The 12826-nt window shown below is 34.3% G+C and overlaps 1 protein-coding gene across 2 annotated transcripts in view; it reads left to right on the top strand.

Moving 5' to 3' along the window:
- Positions 1-12135, top strand: part of ZFR (zinc finger RNA binding protein) — a 59110-nt gene extending 46975 nt beyond the window's left edge. Inside the window, exons 16-20 of one of the 2 annotated variants that reach the window (XM_081318211.1) lie at positions 3200-3297; positions 4131-4226; positions 7091-7202; positions 7364-7461; positions 9736-12135. In XM_081318211.1, the coding sequence (XP_081174337.1) occupies positions 3200-3297; positions 4131-4226; positions 7091-7202; positions 7364-7461; positions 9736-9915 (584 nt within the window). In that variant the 3' untranslated portion in view covers positions 9916-12135. Of the gene's footprint in view, positions 1-3199; positions 3298-4130; positions 4227-7090; positions 7203-7363; positions 7462-9735 lie in introns of those variants that run through there. The other variant, XR_014025186.1, reaches the window with a different exon arrangement.
- Positions 12136-12826: the final 691 nt, after the last annotated feature.

The following is a 12826-nucleotide window of genomic DNA, read 5'->3' as shown; positions in this document are numbered from 1 at the left end:
AATGCTTTATATGCAATGAGAAAAAAGCGTTGCCTAATTGCCATGATTTGAATTTTTCATAGTTATATGCAAATGTAATCATACGTGGCATATAAAGATTACCATCCAAAATATTGTTTATGAAAATAACACCATTTTTTTGTTTTTTCACTAGAGCATTTGAATTCTGCACACATTGCTCTCTGTCGTAAAAGAAAACAAAGCTCTATTTTTATCTGATCCAGATTTGAATTACAGTTGCTATTCTAAGTTTAATTCACTTGCTAAAGTATTACCTTGAAGAAAGCAAAGCTTTTATTTTGAATAATTTCCTCAAGACACTGAGCAGCTTTAAACAAATATGCAAAAAAAAGTTTGAAATGTCTAAATGATGATACTTCCATGCAGATTTGCAATAAACAAGACTCTGTAATGATTGTTGCTTATTTGTTGCAAAATTTTACTCCAGCTAATGCTCGGTGTCTTAAAAAGGTTGATGGAATTTAGCTGGCTTTGGGAGTTGAATTCAGGTGACAAGGAAGGCTTTGTTGGAAGAGTCCAATATTTACTTTAATGTATTCTTGTTTGCTAAATGACATCTTTAATTCTGTGTGATCCTATTCAGTTACAAACTGAAGGGGGAGATGAAAGAAAGAGAAGGTAACACAAAACTGTTAACTATATAGGAATTTTGCTTTGCAGTTTTGTGCATTCAACAGTAAATTTTAACTGAATTTGTTCTGGATATAATACTAAAAATGCTCGAAACTGCTGTGGAATGCGTTTCTTCAGCAAAATATTTCTGTTTTTATGTTTGTTTTTTATCCGTAGCTTTGTTAGTCCCCATCCAAAGCCTTCTAGCAAAGACAATTGAATCCTGTCAGGGATTGCTACCAAGACATCGGAAGGATTTTTGACCAAGGTTTTTAAAGCTCAGTGTCACACCTGCCATATTTGAACAATGAGGGGTGTTTGGTTGCATAGTCCTAGCATTTACTGTTACTTTTGTGTTGGTTTTTTTTTCTTTTCCTTGTCCTTGTCTTTCTCTCTGGAATTACGCAGTGTTCACACTAGTGTTGAAATAGTTGACTGGGTAATACTTAATTCATATCTGGAATTGAAAGAGCATGACCAACCTGTTAACATCTTAATAATGAAATAGTGTGGACACAGCATGTCTTACTGAAGATTAACCCCTTATATGCAGAATATAGAAAAGCAATCACCTTTAAAATGATGGCTAATGTTTAATTAATTAAGGACTAGAGTTTAAGGGGTTAATCCATTTGGAATCTTAAAACAGATGCAAAAATCCACATATAGGAAAACTGCTTTCATGGATATCCAGCCTAGATGTCTTCCCAATTTCTGTAGCTGCTTTGGCATCTTCTGATAACTCCAAGTTTGAGAGTTGATTTATGGATGGATATTATTTATCTTACACTGAGGTCAATGACAAGCTGTTAACTAATTTTAATAGAGCTGAATCATATATCTTCTCTTGCTCATTAATCATATATAGTTAATAAACTTTACTTGTACTTATTTACATAAAGTGTTTTGAAATGCTAGTGTTCATTTTTAAATTCATTATTCATTTAAGAATAATTATTTAAGACTTCGCAATAAAGTAACGAAGTCATAAATACAAGCTGTATTAAAAAGAATATGCCTATATTGACAATATTCATTGCTATAAACCTTAAAAATACCTTACCAAATAATAATGACTTTGGCCTCAGTTGATTGTTTTATCTTTAAATTTCTTTTGCCTTTCACTTGACAGCATCTATCATCTTAATCCTTTCCTTCACTTGCTTTTAAAGCTCTGATTAAGGATATCAATCTTCACTCATAGGGATAGCCAGTAAATGACAGAATATAAGCCCCGTAAATTCCATGAGAAAATATTCATGAGGATATCCACAAACACATTGTTCTCTATAAAATTGAAATATTCTGTACCTAGATCATATATGACATAATTTCAAGCTTGACATTTCCTCTTGATCTGTTTCTCTTCATATCTTCATTGATGATGACTGTCAAGCCTGATCTGTTAATTCCTTGACTTTACATTCTTTCTTGGTGTGTTTTTTGAGTGTTTGATTTGCTGTTACTAGTATGTTTGCTTGCATTAGGTTACATTTTAATGTTCAGTTGTGTCTTGTGGCACATTAAATGTTTATTGTAACAGCAAGCTCACTTTGGAAAAATAAAAGCTGTCTCTGTCGTAGTTTCAAAATCACAGTTACTTAAAATTGATATAAAATTATATCTGCCACATGTTTAGACACAATTGGCAAAATCATGTTCAGATTTTGAATAGATACAGTGTTTTTCTTTCTATAGAACTTTTGGTCTTCATGGTTTCTGGTTTTTCCCACTTTTTCTTAAATCTTTCTAGTTTTCTCTTGATATCTTTCTAGATGAAATTGGGATGGATATATATGGCATACACTTTCATACTATAAGATCAAATCAGAGTAAGACATGAAAATGTACAGATGCTCCTGGCTTAAATGTTTGTACAGTACTTCACATTTCTTTCAACTCCATAAAATTAAATAACCTTGATTGTTCTATAAGTACACTTTGTCCTTACATTAATATGAGGTATTTTAGTACCTTCAGAGTACTTAAGAATTTCACTTTTAACTGGGACTATGTTTTAAGATAGCATGTGGTCATTTTAAGTTGTCTCAACAAACACAGGGCACAATTCACTGGGAAGGTTTCCTGCACAAGTTTCATTAAAATGAATGGGAAGTCTGTACAAATGCCCATTCAGTTCAGTGAAGCCTGCACTGGAGAATTTCCAGATCGATTTTGCTCACAGTTTGTTGTAACTTTTACTTCATTCAAGTGGATTTTTGTGTTCCTTCTGTCTTGTGTTTCCTGTGCTGGTGCACTGTGTCCAACCATTCTTCCTTCAACATGTTAATTTTAGGGGGAAATCATTTTCCCAATAGATGTCCTTCACAAGTAGATGAGTGTAAAAAGATAAGATTGAGAGCTAACATTTTGTTACGCTCCTTTATTTTTCATTTTGGACTAAACGATACACAGTTTAAGGAATATTGCCGATGATAAATACATTGGAGACAGGGATTTCAAAATAAATGGCATGTGTGACATGGAAGCTATTTTAAGGAACTGTCTTGCTCACCTGGTCAAACACCCATTCCTCACTGCATTTTGCCAATTCAATCCATTTTAGATGTAACTTCGGGTATGGTGAAAGACCCACCGGACGTCTTGGACAGGCAAAAATGCCTTGACGCTCTGGCTGCTCTACGCCACGCTAAGTGGTTCCAGGTTCGGAACATCATTTTACTTTCTTCTTGTAGCCTTATGAGAGAGAGAGTAGTTTAGTTGTTCAGTTGGATGTTAAACTACATCAAAAGGGGGGGGAGAAATCCAGGTTACCCATAGTGAATATATGTACACCTATATAAAATTAAATGGCTAGATGGGAAAAATTCATCTTTGAAGATTTGTACAGAAGAACTGTTTGTTCAGTTCTTGCCAATTTGATGTCAACTTGTTTTTCTGACCAGCTAGCGAGGTTGAACATTTGGCTCGCTCTGGGGGAATTGTATGTTTGGTAACTGTTAATGTATTCCATAAGGCTGCAGAGTAACTTTGCTTTAAATAACAGAATGTGTGTTTAAAGCTTTGTGTTTTAGATGTAAGACTTTTACTTTATTTTTTTTAAGCTCATTAAGTGTAGGGAATGAAAGGTGAGAAACTATTTGGTTCTGTGACTTTGCACTTCAGCAAAGGCACAAGCAAGAAACCAAACAGATTCCCACAGCCTTTCATTCTCTCTACTTGTTATCTTTTTTACTTTTTGTATTTCTATTATAGGAAGGTAATTGTATTTGCTGTTACAAATAAATCTTAGGTCAAAGTGTGCAGGAATTCAAGGCATATTAGACTTGCAGTATAACCTGTGCACCTTGACTTGTTAATCTACTAACCATGGCCTAAAATGCTTCTGTAAATGGCAGCTCCTGGAATGTCTCCAAGTGACTTATTTATTTTCTGTGTTTGAGCTTCCATTGAACAGTGGCATTTTAGCTTTTCTAAGAGGCCTCTTTTTCTATTGGTGCTGGGATTGATTAACTTGATTTTGTATTGCTCTCAAGGCTAGAGCTAACGGTCTGCAGTCCTGTGTCATTATCATACGTATTCTTCGTGATCTCTGTCAGCGAGTGCCCACTTGGTCTGACTTTCCAAGTTGGGTAAGTAGTATTTCAAAACTATGAACATATTGTCACAAGTTATGTATCATATTTGCATTGGTATATTTCCTTTCAGGGGCATTAGTCAGTTTCTCAGTCTTCATTGATTTCTTTCAGAAGTCTTTACTTTTTATGTTCATTATATACATGACTCTTTATGCACATATAAAATCATATTGCTATTTAACAGACATTCAACTCTAACAGGCACAGCTTTCCTCATAAGGGTATTAAAGTGAAGATTTATTATCTATTATGATAACTCCCCTGATAACATACATAGATCAGGATGATCATGGATGACTAAAATGAAATATTTTAGAGAATAAAATGTAGAGTAAAAGATTTCTAATAATAGGAAACTTCTCAATAAAGATCAGATAAAGCAACATATGAGTGATAAATTACCATGGGTCTTGTGGTATCAAGTCAAATCTCTTTTGAGCAATAGAAATATTACACCTTCAGTAACAGTAATTTCAAGAATTTAATATTTCACTATTTAGAACAACGAAAAGCAACAATCTCAAACATGTACAGGTTATATTGCAATTAGAAATAGGAGAACCATCATATGGCTTAAAAGGAAGCTTGGGATACTGATTTTAGTAATCATACAAGAGATGATTTGGTAGATATTGTGGCAGTTGGGTGGATTCACTTCAGCTTCAGTATAAGAACTGCAAAATTATAAGTCACTGGCATTTGACTTCCATTAGATTAGCGCATATGTATCAAAATATTCTTCCAAATATTGGAAAGATCATAAAAAGGGATATTTCTGATTTGTGGTGGTGGTCATGTGATAAAGCTATATCCTTTTGATGTAAGATTTTGTGGAGATAGCATCATTAAACTCTGCTCCCTAGTTAGGTTTACTGCATTTATTTACAGGATTAAACCTTAAGCTTAAAAATAAAGAATTTGTCTACTTAACTTGGATGGATTTTATAATTAACCTCAGTAGCAATACCCTGTAATATAGTATACTATTACATATATGGTAAATTTGTAATATGTGGTTTGTCTATTTGCAGTGTAGGTTCTTTTTTATATTTTCTATTTTTTTTTCTTCTGTATCTTGTATATCTTGGATTAAGTACCTGATACTATTTATTATTCATAGTTCAGTAAAAACAAATACAAAACCTATCTGTTACATCACAGCAAAATGAATTTCTAAATAAGCAAAAGCTCATTCATTCAATATTTTTAACATCTATTTATTACAAGCTGTGTATTTTAGATGGTAATACTGGGAAATGTAAGGGAAAGGTAGAATTATTAAAACAAAAATAATATGTAATCTTTCTCCATACTGACATAAATATGACCATGTAATTGGTTACAGGAAAGTGAAAGTTTTCTTTGTGGTAGACTTTGAAACTGTGAGAGCTGTCGGCAGATGCTGGGGCAGGGGAGGAGTGCAGGGATGCTGTGGGCAGGCACGGGCAGGTGAAAAATCAGAGGGAGCAACTTCCAACTTCCTATCGGCTTTCCCATTGACTTTGCTTGTGGGAAGTCAACAGGAAATGTTGGAAATCTGCAATCGTGTGACAATGGTCCACTGCGACATAATTGTGAGCCAGGCACCAGTATCCCAGATCATGATCACAGGAATGCTGCAATAATTAGAGTTTTAAGTCTCCCTCGTTCAACACTGTTGTAACTTTGAATGGTCACTGGACGATTGATTGTAACTCAAGGGTTACCTGTATTTCAATTTGTAAAATGTCTTCCACGTGGTTGTTTCCCAAGAAGATCCTTTTTTTTGGTAGCAGTTGCCTTATCCAAGAGGATTTTGTGACTATTAGTTCCATTCAGTTAGAGAACACAAATTGGTTTTCCAGAGGGATGCTATAATTCTATGGCCCAGGCTCTACTCCTCTCAATAGTTAACTCTCTTCTGAAAAAACATGGCTTGTGCCATAAGACTTATTCATAAAGGACCCAGCAAGCCTTGCAGTCTAGATTTGTTTCCTTTCTTCAGCATTACCTTTTTGGTGATGTAAGACGTATGATGCACAAGACCTTCTTATAAGATGCATTGTACAGTACATTCTACAAGGAAGACCACGGTTTTTACCAGTGTTCTTCACAAACCAGCCATTTGAACTTACTTAAATACATGAACTAAAGTTGACATCTTCTGTTTTGTTGAATACATTTGTTAGTGGAAGACAATTAAAAGATAATTCCCAATTCCTAAAATTCAGCCAAAGCATTTTCCTTGTATTCCTCACATTCATAACATGTACTGGAGCATTGGTTTGTAAAAGTTAGTACTAAAAGTTTCCATTAGTTTAGAATGATGGAATCATCCAGATGATGGAATCATGGAATGATGGAATCATCAAGCAATAGCCGAGTCTTTTTGTCAGGTGCAAACAACCAGTACCACTGATAAATAATCTAAGGCAGAACATAAATGGTGTAGTTACCTGTGTTACAATAACTTCAGCAGACTGACTGCATTCCATTGGGAACAGTCAGCTGAGACTTCAGGGATTCTAGGGGACGTCTATGCTTACCCCACTCCAGTCTAGCTGGAGATTCCGCCACATTTTTTCACCTAATAACAGGTCACACCACCCCCACTCTGTTCACTCTGTTGGTCTGTTACAGAGAGTTTTAATTTTCTTTTTACTTATGTTCTCCTAAAACAAGCTTCTTGGTATAGTTGATGTCAGGTTTAGCCATGGATGGAATGCGATCACTGCCTTTCTCAGGGAATGTAAGAATTTAACCTATTGTTAGTGAACTCTGTTGCACAAAACCAGAAGCAACTTCCACAGTAATAAGTTCTGCTATATGATTTAAATGAAAATGTAGGCAGTGGCTTATTTTTTTGCTTATTTATTTAGGCAATGGAATTATTAGTAGAAAAGGCAATTAGCAGTGCTACTGGACCACAAAGCCCTGGAGATGCATTGCGAAGAGTATTTGAGTGTATATCTTCAGGAATTATCCTAAAAGGCAAGTTTATTGATACCCAAAATGAGTAATTTCTTGATTATTAGTTCTGCTGATTATTTATTTATTAAATTTATACTGCGCTTTTTACTTTACTATCCATATTCTTTCTTTAGATTTTAGAAGGATGAAATAATATTTCTGGTATATCCGGTTTCTTGTAGGTGGTCCCGGTCTTCTCGACCCTTGTGAAAAAGATCCTTTTGATACACTGGCTTTAATGACAGATCAGCAAAGAGAAGACATTACATCAAGCGCACAGGTAATTGAATGTTGTGAATTATGAAGATTATGAAGATAAACAAGCCAACAGTATAATTTAAGTTGAAAATCAATTGTGGTACCTAGTAGTATTTAACACTTGTTTTCAAGTAAGTAAATGGAAAATCTTTTTTATATAATTTGGTAATTTATTTAAATTTTCTTTGAGTCAGGCTCAACTCGTATTTATTTCATGACACTGCCATACAGTTCTTTTGGCAAAAGCATGAAAGAGTTTGCTACTTCATTCTTTATGTTCTTTTTTTTTACTTTCCTGTCTAGTTTACAGCCCTAATATTGCCTAGTTGTCCTATACATGAACTGACATTTTATTTATAAATTATTGCTTTTGACTTTTAAAAATGAAGTCACTACGCAAACAATAGTAGATGAGCAAAAATGAAATGTTCTGTAGAAAATTGTAGCGAGTACCTGCTTGCCTCATTATGCATATAACATAGATACCAAATACTAAAACACGTGATAGGTCCACTATGGTGTCCCATGATTCATGTATATTGGGCAATGTATCTCTAGAGCTCAATTCAAAACTTTCTAGAGCTTACAGTATCCTGTTTCTCCCCTCCCCTCCCCATGCCATACAATTAAGTATGATTTTCCATTGTATTTTTCAACTACCATAGTATTGTTTGAGCTGATTTCCCTCCTCCTCTCGACTCAAAACACATCATAACAGGACAAGTTATTCATCATGATCCAGCTTTCAGTTTATTACTCTCAGAACCCATTTTGCATTGGAGCATAATAAATGCTATTTATTTTTTTTGGCTTGGATGAAGATCATAGTTGCCTTAGCCAGACACTCCCACTTCTTGTAGCAGCTTTTAAAGGTTGCAATTTCCAAAGCATTTGTGTTCTTTTAGTTTCTTTCACATCCCCATTGCCCATAGAGCATTGGATCCTGCATCACCATTATAGGCACTGAAAAAAATCACTTAATAAGGTTTGAAGCCTTCTGAGTGGTCTGCCAACCTAATTCCATGCAAGATAAAAAGAAAAAGATGGATAAAGGCCTATCACTTCCCTGATTCCAGGTCTCTAATTCTTTTCCATCATGTCCTTCTCTAATCCTGGTACCACAAATTCTGGTCTTGATGGCCTTTTCAGCCCATATACCTCAGTTGACACCAGCTTCTCCTCATACACAGAAATCAATCTCAGAATGAGAAATCTGAAATAAGTTTGCCTTAAGATCTATTACTCTGTAATGCCTTCTTTTCTCCCATCATAAGTCTTGTTTGGACAAAGATCCGTGTCATTTCTTGAGATGATTGTATTCCTTGATATTTCATTCTGTAATGGGGTCCGTGCCAGTGTCTCTGAACTTGACAATAGTGTCTCTGATTCTATACTGCGATTATCCCAATCATCCTTCAAAGGATTTAGATGCTTTCTATAACAATTTTTCATCCCACTCACATTTTGACCAAAATATCAAACTTTCAGCTAGAGGAACTTTACCATCTCATATCAAGATTTTTTAGCCAGATGTTGGCATTGTTTAGACACCCAACATAGCAGATTTACAGACATCAGCCTGAAAGCTCCAAATGATAATCATTCAACTCTGATGTTCATCTATATCATACATTTTGGGATCACATGGCTCACTTTTAAGATATATGTGATTCCATAACAGATGATGTTTTCTGGAGCATTTTGCAAATTTATCATTTTATGTTCTAGATTAAACTGTTGCTATATCAAACCATCATTTCTAAGCATCTCATTTGTTCCTTCTTGGAAAAATTTGTCTTGGGGACTAGATTCCTCTCATTTTTTTCTTTATTGTTTTTTTATAGGCACATTAATATCTCTGGGAAGGCCATCAGTTAGGGACCATTGTTATCTCAAATATTTTTGAGGCAGCTCTTTTTTTATATATCAATGCTCTCATCATTGATACATTCATGTCAGGAGTTCACATCGAAGATCTCTGCATACAACAGCCTGAGTATAAACATAGACATCACAAAATTTATTGAGCTTCTCATAGTTTGGAATTCCGTGGTAATCAAAAAGTCTGTACGCCAAATTATTCTGTAAATTAGCAATTTCCAAATATGTACAGATATATAACTTATGTAATTCACAGATGACTGGAGTTCCAGTTAAGTAACAATTCTTGTACTGAAAAAAAATATGTGTTAAATAAGTTTTTTTGGTGCTGGAAATTAAAACTAATTGGTCTCTGTTCTTATGAAGTTGAAATTCAGTCCATCTGATTTCCTTTTTCTATCCTTCTTGCTACTAGTTTGCACTGAGACTCCTTGCATTCCGTCAGATCCACAAAGTTCTAGGAATGGATCCTTTGCCCCAGATGAACCAGCGTTTCAATATTCACAGCAATCGAAAAAGGAGAAGGGACAGTGATGGAGTAGATGGATTTGAAGCTGAGGGGAAAAAAGACAAGAAAGACTATGATAACTTTTAATCAAGAAGTTTGTGTGTGCATTGTTAACACAACAAGGTGAAAATGGAAGCCATTTGTTGTAAAAAATAATATCTGTTCAAGTACAACTGCCCCCAAAAGTTGCAAATACTTATGTGCAGCATTCACACCATTTCAAAGAATGTGCAGACTTAATTATGATAGAAAAAAATTACTAATGAAAACTGTATTTCAATTTTTGGTTTGTTTTTAGCCTGCCTCCTTTCTTTAGGTTCTAAAATATATCTCTTTATTTCTGTTCTTTATGTTTAACTGGTCACTGTGTACTTAAGTTGTACTGTATTTAATACATTGTTAGCGTGTTTGCTTTGTGTATTTGCAAATATGTTTAAATTTTTTACTTTTCACATTTGTAAGTTGCTTTGTATTGAAAAATGGTAAATACAGCTCCTCCTCCTTCACTTAATATTTTAGAGCAGAACACTTTTTTATAAAGTGGGGCTGCAGGAGTATTTCTCTTTAATGTGAAGCGTTAACAACCTCTTATCCTGCTATTTAAGTGCTTTCAGTTTAATGTTTCTGCCAATTCCATGGCATTTGTCTATCTAGTGATATAATGGTGTAATTAAGACAGATTTGTGTTATTCTAATCAGGTTTGTTGTTAGTTACACATTAGCAGTATAAATGCAAACTGTATACGGTATGAACAGCAATTTTAGCAATTGATCAAAAATTGCATGATTTTGTTTTTTAATAGAATGGCTTTTTAAAAGTATTGTTTTAGGCTTCATCTCTAGGGCTTTGTTCAGTTGATTTTGACATAGCAAGGCCAAAAAATAATTTTCTGAAATGTTGCAGAAACTGTAAGCAAGAGGACAGTTTTTCCTGTTTGGGTGGAGTTTGGCTAACTATTTTTGGAGAGCTTTATAAGTATGGTAATAATATCATTAGCTCTGAATTAAAATAATTGTTTGCCATATCAGTGCCTGTGAAATGGTTCCTTTGCTGTTTTTGTACCAAATTATACAATAATTTTCATTTAAACCTAAAATTGAAGATAACAGTATCTCATAAATTGAAGCCTATGCTATAAAGGAAAAATAGCAGAAAATTATTTGTGGCCATAATGTATGCTTACTTCTCCTTCAAACAGCTAAATATTATAGCAGTGGTGTAATTCAGTCTACATCTGCCTGTTGATGTATGCTTTGGTTCACAGGTGTGATTTGTTACAACACTACAGTTGAATACACAAATAAAGACTAAAAATGTACTAAGTGATGTACTATTGATTGTACACTCAGGACAGATACCCCTATTATTAGTTACACTAGTTTACCATATATCAATTTAGCAATGTTCATAATGTTCCTAAAGGTGCCCTTGGAAATATGACATTTTGAATCAGTCTAATTTCAATAAACTACCTTAAGCTTTCTGTTCCAATCAGATTGCAAAATTCTTGACCTTTCAAAATGTTTGAATTTGCCATGTCCATTGCCTTGAGCTTTTGCAGGAAAGACAAAATACACTTCTAATAAGAGTAGAAATGAAATCATCAGCTGCTGTGAATTTCTCCCTCACATAAAGTTGTGAGAGTTGAATTTCCAGACACTTTCCTGAAACGATCTGGAAAAAATTATCTAAAATACTAGTAAGCGTTAACTGGTTCTTCAGAAACATATCTGGAGACAAGAGGCATCATACTTCCTTGAATAGTAAAATATATTGATTATAATGATATTTTGCATCTTAATATGTATGCAATATAAAGCACATAAGTCAAAATAAATTATGTGCATGTGTCTGGTGATGTGCAACTGGGTTTTTTGGGGGCTGGGACTTCAATTTCTGTTTCTTAAAAGGGAAATTCTCTTTAAAAACAGTAACTTTAGATTGTCCCTAGTATAAAAAAAAAGAGTCCAAAAATGAGGAATCTTTTCATCAGCAAGATACATGTGCAAATACTTTCCATAGATGAAATTCATTCCAATGAAGAAAGTACTGGCTCCCTTTACAGTATGTTTGTCGTTATGATAGGCAGTTTCAGATAATGAAATTTCTGAGCCAAGCATTAGTGCAGCATCTCTTAACAAGAGAAGCAAAATAACCAATTTGCTGGTGTATACCCAGAGTTAAACATGAATAGCAGCTTTCTAGAGACTAGGGAAAAATGTGCCAAAGCTAATTAGAATCGTGCCTGTTTTGTACTATTTGTTTCATTTTGTTAATTAAAGATGATGGAAAAGGGGGGGTGTTCATATCAGTTTGATTTTTTAATCTTGGTAAAGCTTTTGTATAAATTTAGTTCAAATAACCTTGTTAGCTTTTATCTCTTGCATTCTTTTTTCCCCAATCTCACTTCAATTTAAGTGAGAAGCTCCTTAAGAACAAAAGCTTTTTTTTATGCTTATTCTGGTAGTTGAGTCATGACAACTGGACTTCTTTTCTGTTGGTTAGAAACTTGTCACATGATCAAAATCTGCTTAGCAACCAACATGTATCCACAATAGTAGCAAGATCCAGGGATCATTTGAACACCATTTGTGACCTTCCCAGCTGATTTCTGATAAGGGAAGTCTAATGGGAGAACTTAACTCCCACCCAAGTGATTTGCTTAACAATCAGGCGCAACTACTCATTTAAAAAAATCACCTTGCTTAGTAATTGAAATTGTGATTGTAAGTTAAGGACTACCTGTATAAAAATTCAGATAGCTTGCCTCCAAAAAAAAATTAAACCAGAACATCTGGGTTTATATGCATTTAGTAGTTTTTGGCTGGGTTATAATGAAATAGATTGTTTATTGAAAGGATATGTGGAATAAAACCTCCCATGCATATATCAGTAGAAGACTGCTCTGGCCAGTGATGTATATACTATACTAGCCTTGCAATTTTGAATGGGAAGGCCTAAAAATTAGACTGAAGTTCTGTACAGCTTTGACTGGGA

The sequence above is a fragment of the Vipera berus genome (assembly GCF_964194415.1).
Source record: "Vipera berus genome assembly, chromosome: 2".
NCBI lineage: Eukaryota > Metazoa > Chordata > Lepidosauria > Squamata > Viperidae > Vipera > Vipera berus.
Note: the sequence above shows the minus strand (reverse complement) of the source record. Positions and strands in the feature narration are given on the sequence as shown.